Genomic DNA, 26,312 nt, shown 5'->3' on the forward strand with positions numbered 1-26,312 from the left:
TAGTGTTTCAGTATGCATCACACTCAGCAAAGTGGTGGTTAAGAAGACTTTCTAGACCGGAGCATCGGGTTGGCTATTAGTCGTAGTTTTAAGATGTATGGTGATTTTTTAAATCTATATTTGTTTATTGGTAGGCATTGTAAAAATAAATTGGGAGTGTTGTATCAGAGGTAACTTTTCAGAATTCTTAAATGTATATTTTATAAATAATTTCACCCAGTCTGTAGCTTGTTTTTCATTATCCTGATAGTATCTCTTATACTATTAGCAAATGCTTTTAATTTTTTGTGAAATCCAGTTTGTCAATTTTTACTTTTATGGATCATGCTTTTGGTATCATATATAAGAAATCTTTGTCTAACACAAAATCATGAAGATTTTCTCCTATGTCTTTTTCAAAAAGTTTTATTCTTTTACCTTTTATATTTAGATTGATAATCCATTTTGAGTTAATGGACTCAGTATGTCTTTATATAAGGTGTGAAGTTCAAGTCGAGGTTCATTTTTTCTTTCTATGAATGGTTGAAAAAACTACCCTTATTCCATTTAATTTTTTTTGTGTCTTTGTCCAAAACAAATTGGCCATATTTATGTAGTTCTATTTTTGGAATGTCTATTGTGTTCCATTTATCTATATGTCTATCTCTTTGTTAATACAACACCATCTCAATTACAGTAGTTCATAGTAAATCTTAAAATTGGGTTGAGTTCTCCAATTTTATTCTTTTTCAGAATTGTTTAGACTATTCTAGTGTCTTTGAATTTCCATATACATTTTAAAACCAGCTTATCTGTCTGCAAATACCATGTTGGGATTTTTATTGCACTTTAGATCAATCCAAGGAGAACTGACATCTTTACTACATTCACCTTCACTTTTGAAGGATAGTTTCTCTAAATATAGATTTTTTTTTGGTTGACTGTTTGTTTCTTTCAGCATTGTTATTCTTCTGTCTTCTGTCTCCATTGTTTGTGGTAAGAAACTAGCTGTTTCCCTGCATGTGACGAGTTATTTGTTTCTTGCTGTTTTCAAGATTTTCTTTTGGACTTTGAGCAGATTGACCGTGATGCATCTAGGTGAGATTTTCTTGGCATTTATCCTACTTAGAGATACTTGAGCATTTGGATCTACAGGCTAATGTCTTGTTTTGATCTTAAATAAATGTATGAAAGTTTTGGACATTATTTCTTCAACTATTTTTCCTGTCTCTTTCTCTTTCCACTCTCATTCTGGGATAACCATTACATATACATTGAAACATCTGACTTTGTCCATAAGTACTTGAGGGTTCTGTTCATTTATCTTCAATAGTTTTTCTACCTGTTCTAAAGATTTGATATTTCTATTGATCTGTCTCCCACTTTACTGATGATTTCTCCTGTCATAATTAATCTGTTGCTGAATCCTTCTAGTGAATTTTTATTTCAACTCTAGAACTCACATTTGGTTCTTTTTTATAGTTTTTATTCCTCCATCAAGAATCCCTTCTCTTTTTCATTGTTTTGAAGGGTATGAGATCTGTGTCTAGTTTCATTTTTTTGCATGAGGATGTCCAGTTGTTCTAGAACCACTTGTTGAAAACACTGCCTTTACTCCATTGTATTGTTTTTGCTTCTTTGTCAAAGAACAGTTGACTATATTTATATGGGTCTTTCAGAACTCTCTATTCTGTTCCATTGATCTATTTGTCTGTTCTTTCACCAGTACCACACTGTCTTGATTACTATAACTTTATAGTAAATCTTGAAGTCAGGTAGTGTCCGTCTTCCAACTTTGTTATTCTCCTTCAGTATTATGTTGGCTCTTTGAGGTCTTTTGACACTCCACATAAACTTTAGGATCAATTTGTTGACATCCACAGAATAACTTGTTAGGCGTTTGATTGGTTTTGCCTTGAATCTATAGATCAGTTTGGGAAGAACTGACATCTTGTCAATATTGAGTATTCTTATCCACGAACATAGATATGTCTCTATTTATTTAGTTCTTCTTTGAGTTCATTTATCAGAGTTTTATAGTTTTTCTTATAAAGATCTTATATATATCTTGTTAGATTTATACCTCAGTATTTTTTTGGAGGGGGGGATAATATCTCATTTTTTAACAGCTTGATTGAGATGTAATTCACATGCCATACAATTTACCCATTTAAAGTGTACAATTCATAGGGTTAGGGTTAAAAGAAAATAAATAAATAAATAAATAAATAAATAAATAAAGTGCACAATTCAGCGGTGTTTTGTATATTTGAAGATATATTGACCACAGTTAATTTTCGCATATTTTCATCACCTCTAAAAGTAACCCTGAACCCTTCAGTTATCCATCCTGATTCTTTTTATTTTAATTTTTAATTTTTTTTATTTATTGGGGAATATTGGGGAACAGTGTGTTTTCCCAGGACCCACCAGCTCCAAGTCAAGTCGTTGTTTTTTTTTCAATCTAGTTGTGGAGGACGCAGCTCACTGGCCCATGTGGGAATTGAACCGGCAACCTGGGTGTTACGAGCACTGCACTCTACCCAACTGGGCCAACTGGCCGCCCCATCCTGATCCGTGAAAGTTAATTTGGAGGATATGGGATATTAGACTAAGAATTATTTTTCCTAGGCGTATTGAAGATATCGTTCTACTGGCTGGCTTCTGGCTTCCACTGTGACCAGCAGCCTTACTGTGACCCTTTGGAATGTAATCTGTCTCCTATAAATGGCAAGAAGGGAGGATTCCCTTTTAGACCCCATAATGTTGGGTCGACACCGGGTGTGCTTTTCTGCCCTCCCCCGACCCCCAGCTCCAAAAAGCAGGGAAAGCCAGAGTCTATAGAATACTGGCATAAAGCAATTTTACCGTTCTACTTATTTCTCAGGGGCTCCTCTTCACTTAGATTTTGGCCTGACAATTCTTTACTGCCTTGCCAGCGGTTTATTACTTTTTAAAATATTTTATCTAGCATTCTACGTTGTTTTCAGTAAGAGGATCTGTATGGCTACCAAGCCTGCCATATTACCAGAAACAGCATACAAATCAATTTTCATGAATTTGAACTAACAGGCTCAAATAAATAAAACAATTTATCCAAATCAATTTTATAATTTCTGCTCACATGTTTCGTCCTGGAACATGATTGCCGAATGATATGACTATATGTGTATCAGATACTTAGGGGCTTTTTAGTATACATCCAGAACTTCAGAAGTGTCTTTTATTACCCATGTAAGTGGATAAGTAGACCTTATGCCGGACAATTGCAACTTTTGTAATGGAAATCTCATTGCCATTTTTTTGTCAAAGACATAATAACTGAGTTACAGTTATAGTATAATTCAGTCATGCTGGCTGGCCTTTTGGAAATCTTTCAAAATATTATTAAATATTTCACACCCTGACAAAAGAGTGCTGCAAGATGTGAGACTGGCAAAAGCAGACAAAGGATGGCACTGTCACCGTAGGAGTAGTGAAAAGGGAGTTATGTGCAGACAATGGCGTATTGTCCTGCCTGCCTAGGAGATTCTGACCAGTTCTTACCACCGTGGTATAGGCAGGGCTCGCTGCATGGACAGGCCCACGAGGTCCCCCTGCTGCCAGCCAAACTGCCAGTAGGCCAAGCAGGGCATGAGCAGCTCTGGCAAGGGAGTGAGGAAATTCACGCACAAGTCCAGCATTCAATGAAAGTAATTAAACACTTAATTTGAAAGTTACACATATGATATGGGCAATGTCTTCTCAGTTCAGTTTTTAAACAGAAAGATAAAAACCCAAACTTTTAGGTTCAAAATGGAACCCTTAATCCTATCTGCAACATAAGTCTTTTCTTAACAAGGCAAATCCTGGCCATTCATCCCGTGTCTTCTGTTTCTGCCAGGGTTTTCTTTGTGTTGCTGTACATTCAACTTGCATTGGGTCTTTTGGCTGTTAGAAAATAACTATTTCGATGCTATTAGGCTATTTTTTTGTTAACTTTGCAACAAAATCAGGTGTCTTTTTTTTGCCGTTGTTTATCTTAATATGGATATAATGATGCATTGCAACTAATTACCATACATTTAGTAGCCCTGGAAACTTCACAATACTCGTTTGTGTTTACATGTAGTTGTGTACATTTCCAAATGCTCCCCCATCTCTTTTCTTACCATCAGATTAACTGTGATATGAAGTAGTCATGCAACTAAGACCTGGAAGAACCAGGTCTTGAACCCACGTCACCTGACTTCTCCATTCTAATGTATCTACTGTAAAAACTCTGCTTCTGAGCCTGAATCATGTGAACTTTAAAATAAACGCAAAGCTCTGTTCTTATTATCCAATTTAGAGATTCTTTCTAACAATGGATCCTACACAAATAAACTAAAAATTCTCAGACTTCTGAGAGTGAGAAAGTCCTGCCTTTGGCACGAAAGACGTATTGGTGGAAATTAAAAGAAGTAGAAATGTATTCTGTGTATAATGAAATGCTCTTGCTTATTCACTTTATGGGATAAAATAAAACCAAGAAAAATCTCATTGCATTGCAATAAGATAAAATCTCACTGTAACATTGTAAAACCCTGTTGTAACATGTGGGGGCGCTATAGAGGCACTATGAATGTTATTTTCTTACACTCACGTGGCAGGAGATGGTGTGGGGGATGGCAGATCTCTCAGTGAGGTGGGACCAATAACACATACACAGACGAAGCAGGAGTTGAGGTTCAGCCTAGGCTGGAGCCCAGGATCTTTTCCTTTTGGAAATAAGTGCGAATTCATCACTCTGATCTTCCAGTCACCAAGAGAGCCTAGTAGTAGAGGCGATGAAGATGTTCAGCCTACTTGGGGAACAGCACTTCTCCAGACTAACTGTGTGAATTAAGTAAGGTCATGGTAAGAAGTAGTTCTCCTTGATCTGAAGTGGTTTCTTAAGCAGTATGGTCTTTTCTTTCATTGGTTTTGTTTCCCAGAGTCAGCATCTCTTTTTTTAAAAAAAAAACTGAGAACAACAAAAATGGATCATATTTAAAGAAGATCTGGCATTGGGGTGGCCAGTTAGCTCAGTTGGTTAGAGTGTAGTGCTGATAACACCAAGGTTGCCTGTTCGATCCTCACATGGGCCACTGTGAGCTGTGCCCTCCTTTAAAAAAAAATAATTAATTAATTTAAAAAGTAAAGAATATCTGGTATATATACACAATGGAATACTACTATTCAGCCATGAGAAAAGATGAAATTAGTGCCATTTGTGACAGCGTGGATGGATCTTGAGTTTATTATGCTAAGCGAAATAAGTGAAATAAGTCTGACAGAAAAAGTCGAGAACCATATGATTTCACTGATACATGGGATATAAAACTGAAAACAACAAAGGAACAAGAGAAACAAAGAAACAAAAACTCATAGACATAGACAATAGTTTGGTGGTTACCAGAGGGGAAGGTGGTAGAAGAGGGTAAAGGTGTCAGATACATGGTGATGGAAGGAGAATTGACTCTGGGTGGTAAACACACAATGTGATATACAAACGGCGTATTACAGAATTGTACACTTGAAACCTATGTAACTTTACTAACCATTGTCACCCCAATAAACTAATTAAAAAAAAACCGGTTTAACTTAAACAGACCCTAAGGAACATCGCTGACTCTATCTGCCTTTTCTTGCTTCTTTGTCCCAGTTACCCCGGTGTATAACACTGATTTTCTCCACTTGATTTAAGACCTAAAACAAAGCTTCTTAGTGTTGAATGTTAGCCTCTGCTACATCTACTATTATTGTAACTATCAAGTGAGTGACTGTCTGACATCTTGAAATAGGGTGGAAGACCATTGCATACCGCAGTTCATTGTGTGTATCATTTTATTTCTATATAAGGCTTAGAATTCAGTAAAATGTTAAAATCTTCTGAAACTTAAAGCAGTTGTCTATCAGAGTCCATAATTTCTGAAGGTGAAAATGTAAAACCCAGTGTCCTACTTTTTTAATTTTGAAAACTCTCAAACATACCCCAAAATAGAGAGAATATTATAAGGAACTTTCACATCTAGATTCAATAATTATCAAGATGTTACAACATTTTTTTTTTTTTTGTATCTTAGCGTCCCCCTCCTTTTTCCTTTGTTGAAATCTTATTCTTTTTTGCAGTTTTTCACATTTCTGAATCTGTTACTTGCTATCTTTTCATTAATTTTGAAAGTTCTTAGCTTGTATGGCTCATATATTGCTTCTGCCCATTCTCTCCCGTCTCTCATTTGAAATTCTAGTTAACATCTGTGAGCTCCATGTGCCTCTTTATTTTCCATTTCATTGTCTCTCCATGTTTTACAATTGATAATTCTTTTGCTATGCCTTCCGGTTCACGAATTCTTTCTTTGGCTGGGGCCAATCTGATGTTAAACTATTGAGTTCTTCATTTCAGTGTTCTATTTTTCAGTTCTAGAATTTTCTTTTTTATATAATTAGTTATTTTTTATATAATTTTTAATTTTCTGCTAAAATTCTTTTATTTAAGACTCAAACATACTTATTACAGTTATTTCAAAGTCTATGTATGAGAACCTTACTATTCGAGCACCTGTAGGTATATGTCGTTGTGTTTTTCTCTTGGTTTTCAGACACTCCTTATCTTTTTGTGTGCCTACTTACAATTTTACTGAATGCAGGGCATCGGATAGAAAAGTTGGAGAGATAATTTGAGGTTCAGGATGATATGTTCTTTTAGAGAGAATGTACTTTTGCTTTTGGTAGTCAAGGTAGAAACAGCTCCCCTTAATCCAACCAGAGTTTGGGCTGATTCAGTCTCTATGAGGGCTGCCCTGTTTCTGGCTTACTTTTCCTAGACTGTAGCCCTCTGGGGGTCCAAAATGAAAGACAGGGTGTTTACTAGGGCTCCTTCTCCTTTTTGAGCCCTGAACTCCAATCTCTACGATTGTCTCCATATCTTTGAGACTGCCAAAACCTCTGCTCAGGTGTTTAGCCTGTCAGCCTTTACTTTCAAATCAGCAAAGAGAAAAGTAGCAACAAATGTAAAGATCACCTTCTTGAGCATCTGTTCTTTCTGTGATCCTGACTCTTCAAGATCTCTTGGCCTCAGTGGTGCTTTGATACCGTCAAACAGATTTTTAAAAATATTTTGTCTAACTCTTCTCATTCCTAGCAAGGAGTTTGGTCTGAAACAAGCTAATTCACCATTGCTGGAAGGAGAAATTCTGCTGAAGAAATGTCAATCAAATCTCAAAACATTCCATCATTATATCCATGCATCCTTCAGTCTGTATCTCTGAAAAAATGTGGACACTTTTTTACGTACATACCCCCAATGCATTTCATATTCAGATTTCCTGGGTTGTCTCAGAAATATCTTTTTATAGTTGTTTTGTTTGAGTTAAGATGAACAAGGTCTACAGGTTACATTTAGTTGTTGTATCTCTTAAGTCTCTTTCAACCTAGAGTGTTCTTCCCCGCAATCATTTTCTTTTCATGCCATTGACCTACTGAAGCTCCTGCATCAAAGTCCTATAAAACTTCCCATATCTTGGATTTAACTGGTTGCTTTTATTTATCGCTTTTTTTTTTTCTGTAAAATGGAATTTAACTTTATGGGTTTAATTAAATTCCATTTCCCCTACCCCTGCTCCCCTCTTCCCCTTCCCCCACCTCCCCCAAGGATGCTTTCTAGGTCATGCAAAATAATTCCTATTGCGTCAAATCAGGTAGCACGTAATGTCTGATTGTCCCACTTTAGTGATGTTAAGATTGATCATTGTGTTCAGATGGTAACAATGTAATTCATCCATTGTAAAATTCTCCATCATGCTTTGATGTACTGGTTTCATCTAGTGATACTTTTTTCCTGGATCAATTACTTCTTCAGGAGTTACGAAATGATGATTTTCTAATTCTATCCCCATTTCTCATTTATCAGTTAAAATTCATACACTGGAGCTATTTGGTGACTATTTGGTTACAGTTTATACAGGCAACTTAAGCTCCCCTTTTAAATTCAGTAATGTATTTTACATCAGTTCTAAAAAAAACAGTCCTGAACAATAAATGATTTTCCTAAGCTATAAGTGCCAAAACTGCTCCGCATAATGAAGCAATGGGATTAATCATTGCATCGTGCAGGAAAACCTCAGCGAGACCAACAGCACAGGTCCTGCCACTGGGTATTTTCTTCTCAATATCCTTCTAACTTGGAACTGTCCAGTTCCCTGACTCTAGGCCTCTTTGTAAAATGTGGCAGCAAGATCGTGGTGCTTACAGGTCTGAGTGAAAGCTCGTATGTGTGCTGCTGCATTTCTTTGCTTGTTTAAACACATTCTTTCCTATGCATTTATTTACCCCAGAAACAACAAAGGCAATTTTTGCACCCTAGCACTCTGGAGCATGTGGTTGTTAGCATTTGTTCCTACGAAAGGAAAATTTGTCACACCCAAACAAGTTGAACGCCTTGTCAAATGCCTTTGTTATTATATAGTTTTCTTGCACTTTTTATGGCAGCAGCGTTTCTATTTCTGAATCTTGGAGTCAACTCTGACGCTGCTGGACCACAGGAGGTCTCCATGTTCTGTGAACTGTAGGACTTTTTTTTTTTTCCAGTTCTTTTCTGTTCTCATTACCGCCATCCTGCCTAGGTCTCTCCGCCCTAGGGTCTCTTTTCCAGTTTTCTTTGTTTCCTATCCTGATGAAATACTTGCGGCTCTCTTCAGCAGTTACCGGCTGCCTACGAGCAGAAGTCTCAACTTCCTAGCTTTGCGCTTATGTCTCTGCTCAGCCTGGCCTCAAACGCATCCCTTCTCCACTCTCCTCCTCTGCCGGCCAGACGTGCACTCCCTGGCTCTTTGTATCCAGCTTCCTGTGCCATCGGCAGAGGTGCCGGCCCTTCCTATGTCCCAATGTTTGTCCCTTACCTCTTCCCTTCTGAGCCACCCCAAGCTGTGCCACTCCAAGAAACCTCGCTTATCACTGTGCTCTTGGCTACTTCCGGAGCACCCATCTGTCGTGGTCTGGAAGCTCGCACACTCCTGTCTGTCTTGTGAGTTCATGTGCCTCACATCTGCAACTAGACTGTATGTAGCCAAGGGCAGGGACACACCTGGCACTTCGCTGAGTCCGCTCCAGCCCTGGGCGCAGAACCTGGCATCTCGCAGGTGCACCTGCCCCTCCCCTTCTTCCTCACACTCCTGTTTCAGTCGTCGTGGTCCTCAGGGACCCCCTCCCTGATGCCGTCTCTGGTTCAGCTTCGCAGACTGGACTTGAGTTTTGTCAGCCATGTAGCTGAAGATGACATGCAGGCCCTCGTCTCTCCTCATGACTGTCACACATGCTCACGTGGATGAAGCCCCTGCCCTCAGTGGGGAGCTTCTCCCAGCAGGAGTGAGCATCTCCAGTTTTCCTTGGGGTGCTATTCCAGCAAGTAATCATGACGCATATTCCATATGTCGGCTGGAGGTCTCCGGGGACAGGCCAGGCACCCTCCAGCTCCCCTGCCGGCTGTGAGAGTGCTCCGGAAATGTTTGTGTGGAAGTCCCCCTCACGCAAGTCCTCCTCACCTCTCCTTATTACACTCTGCTTCCTTTTGTAATAGCTTAAAGCCACCAGCGCAGGGACCTGCCATGGCACAATTATGCACCACCTTCTCTGCCATCATAGAACCGAAGATCTTCTTTCCTTCTGCTGACATGACAGACCTCCACTTAGTGGAGTGATTACTAGTATAAAATTACTTTTTGGCCTTTGAATTTAAGTATGCCACATTTATAGCAATAAAATAAAATCTCAAATCCAGGTGTGCTTTTCATAGAAAGTGTCCAGGGCAATTACCTGCTGATAATGGTGTCCTGTACTTAAGCCTTTTGTCTAGAGATCTTAAAATCTTTTCCACACAAGTAGATAATGACGCTCATTCTCTAAGGGTGAGGTGAACTGATTGATCTCTTGGCATACTGAGGCGATGGAGAGAAACCCAGGACCCAGGTGTCTCCTTTGTTCCCCCTCCCCTCCCTTTTCAGTTCTTTAAAAAGAATGGCCAACCCTCTGTTGATTTAAATACCTCCTTCTCAAATACTGCTTTCCACTTTTTTAAGAGCATGAATGAAAAGTTTCCATATCACATTTCACAGGGGGGGGAAGAGCTGAGGTTCAAGGAGAGAGAACGGTTTGTAGGTACGTGCACACTCAGCAGAGAACGTAGGAGTCTCTCCTGGGAGAGCTGCCTCCTCTCTATCATACAGCAGAATGTAAAGTGGGTTCCACGAGTTCAGAAATGAAAACCAGTCGGAAGAGTGCTTGGTCCCCGGCCAGCCCTGCCTACGTCCTGACTCTTCGGGCCATCTGACTGAAACCCACGGGCAGACGCCTCTGCTCTCTGGAGCGAGCCCTTACTTCTGCTAGTGGATGCCCTTCCTTCTCCCCACTCAGCCAAGCCTTCCCCATCCTTGGGAGCCAGTTGAAGTCCTATTTCTGTCCTCCAGGAAACCTTCACTGGTCCAACCAACCATTAGTCACCTCTCTCTCTATAACTGCTGTTGTATTTTCTTAATTGAGTGCAACACATTCGAATTAAGCATTACCACGTACGGAGGTAGGCCACATTGGGGCTCTAAATCATGCTGTACGTTGTAATATTTTTAAACTGCTGTATGAATGTTTGTCGTGTGTCTAATGAAAGGATTGGGACTGGGAGGAAATGTTCATATATATACAGTGTCGTGTGTCCCCAAGCTCCAGGAACGATCCCATACATACAGCAGGAGCTCGTTAGGCTCTAAGAATAGCGGGTGTGGGAGGGTAAAAGAGGCCAAACTGTACACCTTTTGTTGAATCTAATATAATAAATTCTTGTTCCATCACATTGAAGTAGTGCGAGGTCTGAAACATAGCCCTAAGTTTTCATTCTTTGGTCCACTACGCCACCCTGCTCTGTTCTGTTCTATGTGGGAAAGGTCACATATGTATCCAGTTCTTCCCACAGGCAGGACATCACGGCAGACACAGACGAGCTGTCTGAATAAAAAGCTCTATAATTCAGTGAGGTGATAAAATAAATACACAAGGGCCTGTAAGAAAGGTAAACTGTGAGAAACTCCACGGCTGAGATTCAAACGGCTTTGCAGTTACAAGGAGGGTGTGGTGCTGTCTAGACGGGCAGCCACGAAAGCTTCCACTCATTTACTGAACACATAGATATGGAGAGGCCACCTTCTGTTCCTAGGCTGCCCGAGGTGCTGGAGCTTCGGAGGAGAGCTTGGAGTGTAAGAGGAACACCTGGTCTTTTCCCCGTTGTCCGCCCCCCAAATATAAATGCAGAGGTCCGAACTTGGCTCTCTTCTTTAGTGCTCATTAGAGACGTTCCAGTCCAGTCTATTTTTCTTCTTTTCCCTAATGCAAAGGCCTTCTGGGGCCAGGAGGTGATAATGCGTCTGCTCCCTTCAGGACTGCACTCTCCCGGATAGCGGAGCTCATTTCCTCTCAGGAGCTCACTCACGGTCACAGCCAGTGTTTGCTCCCACTTTCATGGTCTCCTGATGAAGTGCCGACTGCACGTGAGAGCTCCTGACACTGCCTGTGTTTGGTTTCTTCCAGGATCTTCTTCCCCGGAAGCCACCCCGTCAGAGGTGTGCAGGTCATGAAGGTTGGCAAATTGCAGTTACATCAAGGCATGTTCCCCCAGGCAATGGAGAACTTGAGACTGGTGAGTGCCGCATCGCATGTCACCTTGCCTGGGACACCTGTCTCTGGCTGTTATCAGGCCCCTTGTGATTTGTAGCAACTGTACACACATGTGTCTGCATGTGCGCTGCACACACACACATGTATGCACACACACCTGCCCATAAATGTTTACAGCATCTCTGGGAAAAAAGAACTGATTTGTGATGTTTGCCCATGTCTGTGGTGTAAATACGCCTGCCATGGTTGATTTTCAAGTGCCGATGTAAAATCACCCAGCTCCCCGCACTCCTGCCAGTGTCATCATCAGCTCTCACTAACAGTGGACAGGTCCCGCTTCCCCGTGCCTCCCGCCCACTGCCCACAGGGCACAGTCCGTATTCCCGCTTGTCAGGCCAGCCCCTGGTGCCTTTGCAGCCTCCACCCCACTGCAGCCCTCCGGCCCTCACACAGCCGCCTGTGTGCACTGGGCCCCTCCTCACGGCCCCGGGCTTCCTGACTGCTCACACTACGGTTTTTGCAAAGCTCTTTTCACTGCCTTAGATGACCCCACCCTCATCCCTACCCCCTGGGCCTGGCAGAACTCCACTGGTCCTTTAAGGCCCAGCTCAAATATTGTTTTCTCCTTATTCGCCTACCACTCTTTGTTCACTTTGCCACTAGCGCACTTATCACACAGTAAGGGGAATACCCGAAGCCCCCACCATCCCCAGCATACTGGGAGGTCTTTGCAATTATCTCTGTAACCCGCTCAGCAGCACCATGCAAGGTGCCTAGAACTTAGCAAGTATTCATTGTTGGAGGAAGGAGGCAGGAGGAAGGGAGGGGGGTCAACACCGTGCTAGCAGTAAGTGCAGAGAAACTGGATGGGAGAACTGGGTCAGTGTTGAACACATCGTTCAAGAGTGCCATTTACTTGTTGCCCTCTCCTTGAGTCTCCTCTGCCCCTGGGGGCCCAGGGTTCTCTTTCCACCCCGGCAGAGTTCCCTCTCACCCAAACTATGGCTTCCAAAAGGAGAGCTCACGTGCTCCTCTGGTCCAGACTCTGGCTTTCTGTGCAGAGACCTGGTGGATAGGGTTTCATAGGGTGCACCTGACGCTTTAATGGGGTCTTCTGGGCTATGATGCCCTTGTCTGCAAAAAACCTACAGTGGAGTGATCTGGGTCCTGTATCAGAATCTTTCAAGGGGTGTCCAGAGGCCAGCTGGTCCCGTAACATGTGTACCTACCCGTATTTAGATGAGAAAAATGACAAATGCCTAAGGGATTCTTAAAAATGAGATTTCCCTAATGCTAGTTTTTGTTGACTGCTAGCCATGTTGCCTTTTCCTGATCTCTAACTGAAATCAGCTACAGGCAACAGGAAGAACGCTAGGATCCCAGAAGGCAGACGACTCGGTTGTTCTTTTCACCTTGTCTGACATCTTTACCCAGACTGATGGGAGAACACCTAGCCTTCTCTTCCAGTCTCAAAGAAAACTTTCCTTTCTCGTTGGGCAAATAGTTGTCAGCAAGTCAAATAAGATAGGCAGAAAATACTTACTGAGGGTCCCCTGTTGAAAGTCTTGACGGAAAAATAATATGGAGGAAATCTCCCAAGTACATGATGTATCCAACCCAGGGCCATCTGCCAGTAGGTGTTTCAGAAGTGATCAGATTAATCCTTTGTGATTATATGGGACTGGAAAGTGTATTACTACTCATCCATATGTGCCCTGATCCGGTCCTCATGGCAGATGAGAGTCATATGAGGTCATAGGCCAGGCATTTTCATTTCTATTTGAAAATTAAACAAGCTAAGGGCTTGGAAACATTCAAGAGTTTGTCTAAAGTTAAACCAAGGCCGAGCCAGGTTTATTTTGTTCCTTTTCATTCAACACGTCTCGATAAAATGCTTTTATTAATCTGAATAAGACCCAGTGTTATCCTTATAATTTAGTGGGGGAGACAGATATGCACAAGTCATTAAACCCAGGCTGGAATCCAAGGCTCTGTTCTTTTCCTCCAGACTGGCCCAGTTAAATATATGAGGCTCTCTCGTAAGACTCAGTGTGCAGAAATCCCTTCAGATCTCCCGAGCTCTTGATGCCAACTCAGAGGAGAATGTGGGAGCAAAATCAGAAGAGATGTGGCTCTCTTCATTCTTCATGTGAGCCTTTATTATTGCCATTGCACACAGAACCCTTGAAGGAGGCATCTAATACCCTCAGCTGCAAAGACAAGACCGAAAGAACCCAGACAGACATCTAGATATGCCTTATGGAACAACATGGGTGGGGCAGATGGTGCTAGCCATCACCAGCCCTTCTCATGACGCTCTTAGTGCCCTTTTACACGCCTGCTGCTCAGTTCCATTCTGACTTCCTCGCGTCCTTCTTGTCACGTTGTCTCGCCTCCGCCAGAAGCTTCCCTTGGCAATCATCTTAGCATCTTTTGCTTTTGGTACCAAAGATAAGCCTGAACATGGACACTGATAGTTGCCAAATGAGAAATCTTGGAGCAGCATCAGAAAGTCTTCCATGAGGACTGACGTTAAGACATGGCCTTACCCCAAACTTCCTGTTTGGCTCTGGAAGAGTCACTGAGTCTCTTGCTGGGTTCGGACGATCAGCCAAAATGCAAATGTGCCTCCCTGGCAAGGTTGCGTTGTAGAAAAAGCACTTGGATTTAGAAGCAGTAGATTCAGGTTCCATTCCCGCCACTTACTAGTTTTGTGATTTGAGGCAAGTTGAATATAATTTCCTTATTTTTAAAATGAGGATGATACCTACCCAATAGAGTTGTTTTGAGAAGTAAACGAGGTCAAATGTGAGAGTATGTTTTGCCAAGTCCTAAGCATTTTGAGACTCGAAAGGGTTATTATTTTATAGGAACTCATGTTCTGACAATTCCCCAACTAACCGGTCCTTTTAACACTGTGTTTATAGTTTGGGTTTATATGGTAGTTCCCCTTTTGAACGATTATGTTATGTAACCGCTTCCTGGCAGTTCACATGGGTATATTCTGTTTCCCCAAGGTGAGTGGGAATTCCTCAAGGGAACTTATGTACCTTGTGTAGCTCCTGGTGCCATCTAGCATAGACACACATGTGCCAAATGCAGCAAATTCTGTCAAATCCCACTTGTATGAATGGATTTTTTAATGAATAGAGGACTTTAAAAGTCCCACCCTGCCCCTGTTTTTTCAGCTGTATTTGGTTAATGAGCCAGATCGTCTCAGGACCTTTGTTTGACCATCCCCCAGGGATGCCAGCACACATTCATCTCTTCATAAATTCATATGACTTATAAGTCTAGAAGCAGATCAGTTTGATTCTGCAGAAAGCCTTTCTTCCTGAGCTTTCTCAGAACTCTGGTAACCCAGAGAGGGGAGAGGGAAAATATACTCTTTGCCTTTTGAAATTAATATTCTCTTTAGACTGGCACCCCCTAGATAGCTTTCTTGTCTTAGAAACTCTGGAAATAATGGGATGAAATAGCTTGAATCAGGATCTCAAAGGCTGAGTGTGGAACAGAAATCCGAAAAACTTCAGAATCAGAAATTTGTTGCAGATTCAATTAGGCCCCAGCCTCCTCCAGGAAAGGAATCCACTTAGCTCCACTCTGATTTGGTTTAGGCTTCCATCGCCACTGGGCTCAGCTGAAATTCTCGTGATTGCTTCCACAGAATTGTCCTGAGGTTTGTTCACAGCACTTCCCACCTGCTTTGTCCTGTCTTTAATCGACTTTCATTTCTTTCCATTTATTTCTTGGAAGAATTTTATTAGCCACTAATTTGACTTCTTGGACCTCAAGGGGAACTGTCCTTATCAGCGCTATCTTGTCAGTGAGCGGGTTTCTGTTCTGTGAACTCCCTCACCCTGGGCCCAACTAGCAGCTTTGTTAGCAGTGCTTTATTAGCTGAAGTCAGGTTGGAAAACGTCAGACTTCTTTCCCTTCAATAACCATTTTTTATTAAGATGTAAATTTCTTACATTACACTGTAATGTTATTTCCCTTCTCATTGCTTTTGTTGAAGCATTTTATACGTTGAGGACCTTTTTATCTTTTCTGGGCCTGAACAGAAAATGCAGGCCACACATCCCGGACAGTGCTCCTCTCATTCCTGCAGTTATTAGCTAATCCAGCACATCCAGGGAAAGCTCAAAGCACAACCACACTCTGGAAATAATGGGATGAAATAGCTTGACTCAGGATTCAAGCCTCTATCTACTCCAGCCTGCACCCCGATTTCCAGCCCCCTCCCCAAGTGGCTTGTGTGGAGCATGCCATTTTGTTTTTCACATTTCTTAATCTGTTACAGTGATTCTTAACCTCTTTGGTCATGTTCTTGTTTAGGAATCTGATGAGAACCACTGACTCACCAAATGAAAATGCTCGAGCACTCAACATTTTGTATTTTCGGTGGGGAAGGGGACTTTGGGGACCACCTGAAGCTTCTCCAAGGACTCTCAAGTGCCCACTGCCTCTGGGTTAAAAAGCTCTCCACTTGGTGTGTAACATCACACCTTAGTATGGGGCAGGTAGGAGGGAGAGAAGGAGGCGGGCAAGAGGGCACGCTGAAGTGAAGTGCCGTAATCGTCCATAATGCCTTCAAAGAGTTGTTTGGCCGTCCCTGGCTCTGATACTTAGCAATGTTCCCCACTGACCCCCAAATAGAGAATATTAGTTCCAAGAGTATGTTTCTGAAGTGAAAACAGGAGAAGAGAATTAAGGGAATGGTCAGTAAAATGAAAATGAGGTGATTAAGTCACATTAAAAGAAATAAGCAGAAATTTACCCACCAGTAAGTGTAAGCCCAGCAGTAAGAAGGAGACAAGTGGGAACCTGGACTTACCCTCTACCTGGAAGTAACAAGGGGTCATCCCCCCATTCTCCTGCTGGAGCAATGTCAGAGGGAGGTTTAAATAAAACTCAGAATCTCAACAGGATACTCAGAATGTTCAGGTTTCAACTGAAAATCCCTGATCGTACCATGAACCAGGAAGATCTCAATTTTCATGAAAATAAAAAAAGACGATACATGCCAACTCCAAGATAACAGAGATGTTAGGAAAAGATTTTAAAGCAGCCATCGTGAAAATACTTCAATGACCAATTACAAACACCCTCAAAACAAATGAAAAAAATCAAAAGTCTTAGCAAAGAAATGGAAGATACAAAGGAGAAGCAAATAGAAATTTAAGAACTGATAAATACAATTACCAACATAAACAGATTGGGGCTTAACAACAGAATGGAGAAGACAGAGGAATGATTAATGAACATGAAGACAGAACAATAGAAGCTACCTAATCTGAAAAACAGAGAAAATGACTTTTAAAAAAAAGGCAAAATTAAACAGAGCTCAGGGGCCTATGAGACCGATAACAAAAGATGTAACATTGGAGTCCCAGAAGGAGAAGAAAGAGGATAGAATGGGAAGAATAATGGTGGAGGCATCCAAATTGGAAAGGATTGGAAGTAAAATGATTTCTGTTCACAGATAATATAATTTTGTATGTTGAAACCCCTAAAGATTCCACACAAAACAAACAAACAAAAAACCTGTTAAGACTAATAAATCCAGCAAAGTAGCAGGATATAAAATCAACACGTGAAAGTCCGATCCATTTCTATATACTGACAGTGAACAATCCAAAAAGCAAATTAAGGAAACAGTTCCATTTATAATAGCATCTAACAAATAAAATACTTAGGAATTAACCAAGGAGATGAAAGACTTATACACTGAAAACTATAAAACGTTGATGAAAAATTAAAGAAGACATAAATAGAATAACATCCAGGTTCATGATTAGAAGGCTTAATATTGTTAAGCTGTTAATACTACCCAAAGTAGTCTACAGATGGAGTACAATCTCTATCAAAATCCCAAGGATTTTTTTCAGAAATAGAAAAATCCATCCTAAAATTTGTATGAAACCTCCAGGACTCCAATAGCCAAAATAATCTTGAAAAAGAAGGAAAAATTTGGAAGGCTCACAATTCTTGATTTCAAAATTTACTACACAGTTACAGTAATCCAAACAGTATGGTAGTAGCATAAAGAAGGCCAGATACACCAATGGAATCAAATAGAGAGCCCAGAAATAAATCTCACACAGATGATGAAATGCTCTTTGACAAGGGTACCAAGGCCATTCAGTGGGGAAATGACAGTCTCTTCAATAAATGGCATTGGGAAAACTGGATATCCAAATGCAAAAGAATGAAGTTGGACCTTTACCTAACATCATATTTAAAACGTAACTCAAGATAGATCAAAGACCTAAGTATGAGCTAAAACTATAAAATTCGAAGAAGAAAACTTAGAGCAAAAGCTTCATGACATTGGATTTGGCAATTTCTTGGCTATGCCACCAAGGCACAGGCAACAAGAATGAAAAATAGACAAGGTGGACTTCATTAAAATAAAAACTTTTGTGCATCAATGGACCTATCAACAATAAAAAGCCAACCCACAGAATGGGACAAAATATTTGCAGATCATGTATCTGATAAGGGATTAATATCCAGAATATATAGAGAACTCCTAAAACTCAACAACAAAACAACCAAATTCAAAAGTGGGCAAAGGACTTGAATAGACATTTCTCCGAAAAAGATATACAAATGTCCAAAAAGCACATGAAAAGATGCTTAACAGCACTAATCATTGAGGAAATGCAAATCAAAACAACAATAAGATGGCACTTCTCATCTATTAGAATGGCTATTATCCAAAAAAAGGGTTGGAGGCAGAGACGGAGACGAAAAACAGGAAACAGCAAGTGTTAGTGTGGATGTGGACAAACTGGAAACCTGTACGCTATCAGTAGAAATGCAAAATTGTGCAGCTACTGTGGAAAATAGTATGGTAGTTCCTCAAAAAAAGAAAAGAAAAAAACAGAATTGCCATTTGATGCTGCAGTTCCATTTCTGCTCAAATCCCTGCTTTCAATACACAAAAGTATTGAAAGCATGGACTTGAGCAGGTATTTGTACACCAGTGTTCACAGCAGTGTTATTTACAATTGCCAAAAGGTAGAAACAATTCAAATGTCCATGGATGGATGAATAGATAAACAAAATGTGGGAGATATATCTGTATGTCTATATTTATATCTCTCTATCTCTATGTATCTATTATATATAATCTATATATAATATATATATTAATATTATTCAGCCTTAAAAAGAAAAATGCTTATTTATACATGCTGCAACATGGATGAACATATGCGAAGTGAAATAAGCCAGACACAGAAGGACAAATATTGTATGATTCCACTTACATGAGGTATCTAGAGAAGTTGAAAACGTGGAGACGGAAAGTAGAATGGTGGTTGTCAGGTCTGGAGGGAGAGGGGTCAGAGAAGTTATTGTTTAGTAGATACAGTTTCAGTGTGAGATGATGCAAAAGTTCTGGAAATGGATGGTGGTGATGGCTACACAACAACACGAACGGACTTAATGTGACTGAACTGTACACTTAAAAATGATTAAAATGGTAAATTTCATGATCTTAGGTATATTTTGTTACAATAAAACATTTTTATAAAAGAAATAATAGTAGAAAACTTCCAGAATTCGTCAAAAGACATAAACTGCAGATTCAAATACATTGAGTGAAGCCTAAACAGGAAAAATCCAACGAATCCACACTGAGATGCATCAGTCAAACTTCTGAAAACTAAAGACAAGGAGAATACCTTAAAAGTGGGGGTGGGGGGAAGTTTCCTTGCCTATAGGGAAAAACAGAATTAAATTACAATGATTTTTCTCATTAGAAACCATGAAGGCCAGACAAAAAAATGACACATTTTTCAAGGACTACAAGAAAAAAACTGTTAACCCAAAAACCTATATTCAGCAAAAATATACTTCAGTACTGAAGGGGAAGTCAGGACATCTCAAATGAAAGTAAACTAAGCGAACTTGTCACAGCAGACCTCTTCTAAGAGGATGGCTAAAAGAATTCTCTAAACAGAAAGGAAATGATTTGGAAAAAAAAAAAAAGGAATCTTGGAACATCAGGAAGGAAGAAAGAACATGGTAAACGAAAATATGGGCAAGTAAAATACTTTCTTCTCCTCTTGAGTTTTCTAGATTATGTTTGACAATTGAAGCAAAAATTATAACACTCTCTGACGTTGCTCTAAACATATAGAGTGGAAATATTTAGGACAATTATATTCCAAATAGGGGAAAGTAAAAGACATAAAGGGAAGTAAGGTTTCTTGAACTGGTAAAATGACAACACCACTAGAGTGTGATAAGTTATGTATATATAATGTAACACCTAGAGCAACCACTAAAAAAGTTCTACAAAGGGCTGCACTCAAAAACACTATAGGATGAAATTCTTAAAAAAAAAAAAAATTTAACCCACAGGAAATGCAAGAAAATAAAAACAACAACAAAAAAATAAACAAAGAACAAAAATACAATAGCAAACTTAAACCCTAATATATTAATAACTACATTAATTATGTAAGTGGTGTATATACAAAAGTAAATTGTCTAATCAATTAAATGAAAGATTAACAGAATAGATTTTTTAAATGACCCAACTGTATGCCAACTATAAGAAAGCCACTTAAAACAGAATGATGTAGGCAGGTTGAAAGTAAAAGGATGAAAAAAGGTGTATTCTGAAAACACAATTGAAAGCTGGAGTGGCTATACTAATATCAGGTAAAGTAGACCTAAGAGCAAAGAACATTTTGCGAGAGACAGAAAGGGACATTTTGTAATGAAGAAAAGGTCAATCTACCAGGAAGACATAGCAATCTTAAATATGTATGCACCGAACAGCCCAGTTGCAAAATTTGGGAAACCACAACTGATAGAACTGAAAGGAGAACTAGACAGTAGACTTGTAGCTGCGGACACTGTAGCTGGGGACATCACCACCCCTCTGTCACCAACTGACAGAACGACTAGACAGAAAATCAACAAGGATACAGAGAAATGTAACAACCGCATCAACCAACAGAATCTAACTGACATTTATAAAACACTCCACCCAACAATAGCAGAATACATATGCAAGTACCCACAGAACATACACCAAAATAAGCCACATTCTGGGCCATAAAGCAAGACTCAATAAATGTTAAAGGATTCAGGTCATGCAAGGTAAATTTTCTGACCACAGTGGAATTAAATTACAAATCAATAACAATATTTTGAAACAAAAACAAAACCAAATGGACACCTCCCAGCTCTGTGTCTGGGACTTGGTTTGGCCCTAGAATTTATGGAGTCCAATCTCATTATTCAGTTGAGGAAGCTGCGGCTCAGGGAGGAGACATACCTTCCTCAGGGCCTCTTCGGTGCTCAGGAAATATTCATTGGATTGATTAGTTAAACATAGCAACACAACAGCCACTCTTTCACGAGAGTAGCTGCTACCGATGGAAGAAGACACATACCTGAGCTCACTGCATCTGTAACCCCTTCAGAAGTCCCCTGGGCTGCTCGGGGCCCTCCCACCTCTGGACACCCCAGCACCTTACATCTCCCTTTGTCACACACTTCCCTGGCGGTGCCAGAGCTCTTCCCCGATTAAGGCCGAGTCTTACGCGTTATAGCTGCTTAGACAATATTTCGTGAATGAGTGGAGAGTTTTCTTGAAGGACATTTTGCCTTTCAGGACGACAGGTTCTTCCAGCAGATCCTACTCTGAGAATTATTTATTCAAGGTGTAGAGCAGAGCGGGGTCAGCAGGGGTGCTGCATTCAGAGGTTGCCATCAAAGGCTGTGGAATCTTCTGCTACCCACTGGGAAGGGCTTGTTGCACTCGGCTCCGGGGCTGCTTAACGTGTAGGCTTCTTACATTTCCTTTTTTGGACGTCCCCGCCCCCCTCCCTAACCCCTCCTCCACTCCACTTTCATCCTGACATAGGCAGAATGAGGGAGCTTGTTTGCTTTTTCCCTCCTGCGATCTGATTCCAGAGGGTGTCATCAGGCACACATTTCTTTTCCTTCTGACTTTATATCCATATTTAAATCATGCTTGGGGAAGTCATTTATTGAATCGCCTCAGGCTCATGGTAAAGTATATGAGATCGTTGATAAGCTTAATATATTTGTATTAAAAATTAATAAGAAAGCTATATTGTTCACAACTTTAAATCACGATTTGATTTAATTCATTTTAGTTAATATACAACCACAATTCTAAAATTTAAAAAAAAAAAAAAAAGATGTGATGAGATTGAAATCAGTTCTGGGACCCTGTCTTGATTCCTGAGTGAACCATGCCTTTCATGCGGCAGACAATCTGTATTGCCATTTCTCGTGTGACATTTAGCGTCAGTGCACGGTGCAGCCACCCCCTCAGAGGCGTCAAATGAGTCCTCTGTGGAAGATTATGTGCAGGCTCTTTCTAAATGCTACCATTAAAAAAATAAAATTTAATGGAAAGCGATAAGCTTTTCCCAGCACACGCCGGCTTCGATTTTATATTTCCTTAATCTGTTTTATATACTGCTGCAGGAAACTAAACCAAAATTGTCCTCTCTGACGTGTGCACATGCGCCCGTTGGGAGGGGCTGAGAGAAGGGAGTCAGAGCTCGGGAACAGTTGCTCTGGTTTGTCAGAAATTTATTGTAAATCTCTTTATTGCGGCGGGGTGGGTGGGGGAGCCTTCCTCATCTTCCCGCTGGAGTGAAGAGCTGTGGCCGTCATGGAAAGACAGCCTGGGCCCGGGATCACACATGGCTCTCTTCTTACATCACTGAGAACAGTGGCCCCAGTGACGTCCAGGCCGTGTCCAGGACCAAACGTCCTCCATCACCCGCTCTGAGGGTCAGCTTACTGTCTCGTCACTGTGACCTATCACTCATACCCAGAAGACAATCACGGATGTATTTTGCACATTACTGAATCCTACATCTTTTTCCCTTCTTTCTCTCCTTTTCACTTTGACCCTGGCCATCACTCCAAGCAAATGACAATGTTTACTTGTCAGTCATATCTGCATTTAGTTTTACCTTCCAGATAAATGATGTGGATTTCTTTTTTCACTCTCTTCAAATAGGTCCTCTGCCTCCAGCTGTGCTCACTTCCTCCCTGCTTCTGGCCAGCCCTGTGGATAAGATCTTAGTATCTCAGATCACACATACACACACACACACACACACACACACACACACACACACACACACACACAGACAAGACAGTACAGAGTGCCACCAGCCCCTTCTTACCGAGGAAGACCCCGTGGCCCCTCAGGGTATCTCAGGAGGCCTTCCCGTCTCTGCCCTGGGCCGCTGCAGGCTGTTCGCAGGTGGAGGCTACACAGGCCCAACTCAGAATGAGTGGACACTGGGTTGAGTGCTGAGACCTGGGTGCTCACCTGGGCCAGCCGGTCTCAGGCCAAACATGAGGCCATTGGACCAGAGGGTCTCACCATGGCCCTTCCATAGGAAGCAGGCTGGCAGGCGTGGAAGCGAGGCCGGGAGGCCAGGCAGCCCCCTTCCCGGCAGTGGCTCTGCAGGACAGGAAGCCTCCTGCTGACGCTCGGGTACCTGTCCTGTTGTAGAACAGGCAGCCCTGTCCCTTTAATGCAAGGAAGACTGTGCATCAGGCACAATTAACTTTGACTCGAGTAAGATGGGAAGTGGGGAGAGAGTGAAACAGGACAGGAAGGAAGATGGGAACCTAGAATATGTTTGAAAACATGCAGACCAGGCAAAGATCTCTTTGTCACGTAGTCTCTGAGTCAAATCACTGAGAAGCACAGATCATTCCCCAGGTGAGGAACCTGGAGAAATATAACAGGAGGGCAGAAAGAAGCGAGCTGGGGAGTTCTCCTGAGAAACGAGGCCAGACCCTCATCCAACACAGAGCATCTGTGAGGGGCAGGGCAGGCCTGGCGACCTGGGCAGGGGGCAGCATGGGAAGCCACTGCTCTTTCTGCAAAGAGCCTCTCAGGCAGTGCTTCCGGCCTGTCACCTTCCTTGGCCACGTCACAAGCACATCTGGCCCTCTGTTGAGTAGAAAGGCAAAGAACATTTAAGACAGCTTTCAAGTAAGAGAATTCCCTGACGGACCAGAAGTATCTCTCTGACCTCTCTTTATAGTCGTGCTCCCGTGCAGGCAGGTCTCTGCCCCCAGACATCAGATGTCCAGATCCATGGAGGATCCGGGGCAGTGCCCCAGGGGATGGTGCAGGGGAGAATAAAACATGGGACATTTGTTCCCCAAACGGCTCAGACATGTGGTTTTCATCTTCAGCGCAGAGGGGTCTCACAGAGCTTGGCTGCCTGCAAGGTGTGGGCCGCCCCTAACTCCTCCCCACTCCCGACACCCCCACCCCGGAGTTTGCTTGCAGATACCGTGTACCCACAGGGCAGGCCCACTCCAGAATGAGCACGTCCCCACCACCCAGAATCGCAGACCCAGCCCCCCTCTGGGTTTTCCCCCTGGGATGTCGGGGTGATGGGCCTGACTCAGTGTAGGATTCCAGCCAGAGGCCGTGAACAGGGGTCTTTTCCGTGTTAGGGTCCAGGGCCTGACATGGTGGCTCTTTCTTTCCCTTTCTCTTTTTTCTTTCTCTCTCAGAGCTAAATCTAGACCCCCACCTGCCTGCCTGTTTCCCTGTATTCTAGCCTAAAGGGAACATTTTCAAACAGGCAAAAATGAAGCCAGGAACCCAGGCTGAAAGCACCTCTAGATAGACCTGAACACCTTGCTTCTCGGGGCCCCAGGTTTCTCCTGTGGAGAAAGAAGGGGTCACGACCACCAAGGCGCTTCTCGGCTCAAAAGTCTCTGTGACTCGAGAGGTGTGCAGACCCAGCAACCCCACCTCTAGGAATTTGTCTTCTGCAAATGTTCCGCAAACGCAAACAAAGCCCTCTGCTGGAAGATCACATCACATCAACAAAACATTGGAAGGGAACCTGAATTTCCGAGAGTAGCTTAGTGAACCATGGTCTGTAGACGCTGGAATTAATTGTACACACCATCCACATGGTAATCGTGGGCTATAAGTTACCGTTGACTACTAACTAGCTGTTGGGATTTGTCGAGAGCTCACCGTATCAGCTGTTCTCTGCCCTGAGGGCGCGTTAGAATCTGCTGAGCTCAAGCCTCACCGCAGAGAGCAGGTGTCGGGGGATCAGGTGTGGAGTCTGGACACTGGTGTCCCTCTCGAAGCTCCCTGGTTGATACAACCGCAGAGCTGCACTCCAGGTACTTTTCAGGGGCTCACTAGCCACCAGAGTGGTGTCTTTACACATCTCCTGAAGGCACATCTGCATCGAATACAGGGGGTCTGGTCCCCCTCCCTTCTCCCAGCCCCCCAGGAGCACTGCAGGATGATACTGTTTGTCTCTATTAATTGCAAGCATTTTTGAGAGTATCCTGGTTATTTATTACTGTATAACACACCATCCCAAAACTTACCTAGCAGAGTATAACCCCCACCATTTTATCATGCTCACAGATTTTTGGGGTCAGGAATTCTAACAGGTCACAGTAGGAATGGCTTTCATCGTTCCCATGCTATCTGCGGCTGCAGTTGGGCCGACTGGAATCTGGCTGGTGGCTGGAAGCGTCTGAAGGCTTCTTTACGCACATTTCTGGTGTCTAGGCTAGGCTAACTTCAAAGATGGGCTCAGCTAGGACTGCCCGCCACAGAACTTACACGTGGCCTGTCCGCGTGGTCTGGGCTCCTCGCAGCATGGAGGCTCGTGAACCAGGCAGAGGCTGCTGGCCTGTTGGACCTGACCTTGGTAGTCAATAGCATGAGTCCTTTGTACACCGTGATCGAAGTGGTCAGAAGCCCACCCACATTTCAGAAACACTTTGCAGGTAGAATTGACAAGATTTAGTGATGGACTGCACATGGAGAATGAAGGCAGGCAATCAAAATACCAGTGCTATACCCTCATATGACATAGAAAGGATATAAAAAAGTATATGTACATCATAATCACAGTAGATGAGAATTGAATGCAGCATGCAAACGTGAAAATTTAAGGTGGCAGGAGCATGGTATTTCATCCTTAATATCACTTGATTATTTTAGTAACGCTTCTTAAACCTCTGTAACCGCCCACCAAACCTATGCACTAACAATCCCTGAAGACAGTTGTTGGACAGCAGGCCCAGCACGACTCGCGTCTCGAGTCTGCTTTCCAAGCCCCACATTAAAAAACATCCCCTTGTCACTTCACATTCTGGCTTGGAGAACCACAGGGCTCCCTCACTATAGACCTTTGGGGTTTTCCAGGTCCTGCTGTCACAGGGGAAAGGTAAAGAGTGGGTAGGGCCTATGCTGGGCTCTCATCTGTCTTCTTTCTTTTCCCTTTAGGCTTTTGATATTATGAGAGTGACACACGGCAGAGAGCACAGCCTCATTGAGGATTTGATCCTACTCTTAGAAGAATGCGACGCCAACATAAGAGCAGCCTAACTGAGCCCAGTCGGGTGGAAAGACGGCTTATGCCTCGATTGAATGCCTTACCGAGATCACACACTCAATACTTGGTTTGCTGTGCAACCCTCCCCTGTTAGAAATGTTGTTCTGTGTTTATGTAGGTTTGCCAACTACAAGAATCATTAGTTGTAGAGAAGCACGATTATAACAAATATTAAAAAGTTTGGTTGCAAATGCCATCCAGTCATTGTTTTCTTTGCTTACTCATTGGTAATCTTAATGTTTAAGATCTCCACAT

The 26,312-nt window shown here is 42.1% G+C and overlaps 1 protein-coding gene across 1 annotated transcript in view; it reads left to right on the forward strand.

The window, feature by feature from the left end:
- The window catches only part of SMYD3 (SET and MYND domain containing 3), a 548,999-nt gene extending 522,746 nt beyond the window's left edge, over positions 1–26,253 (forward strand). Inside the window, exons 11-12 of the mRNA XM_033099342.1 lie at positions 11,554–11,662; positions 25,949–26,253. Of these exons, the coding sequence (XP_032955233.1) occupies positions 11,554–11,662; positions 25,949–26,050 (211 nt within the window). The 3' untranslated portion in view covers positions 26,051–26,253. The remainder of the gene's footprint in view (positions 1–11,553; positions 11,663–25,948) is intronic.
- Positions 26,254–26,312: the final 59 nt, after the last annotated feature.

Source organism: Rhinolophus ferrumequinum, chromosome 27 (assembly GCF_004115265.2).
Source record: "Rhinolophus ferrumequinum isolate MPI-CBG mRhiFer1 chromosome 27, mRhiFer1_v1.p, whole genome shotgun sequence".
NCBI lineage: Eukaryota > Metazoa > Chordata > Mammalia > Chiroptera > Rhinolophidae > Rhinolophus > Rhinolophus ferrumequinum.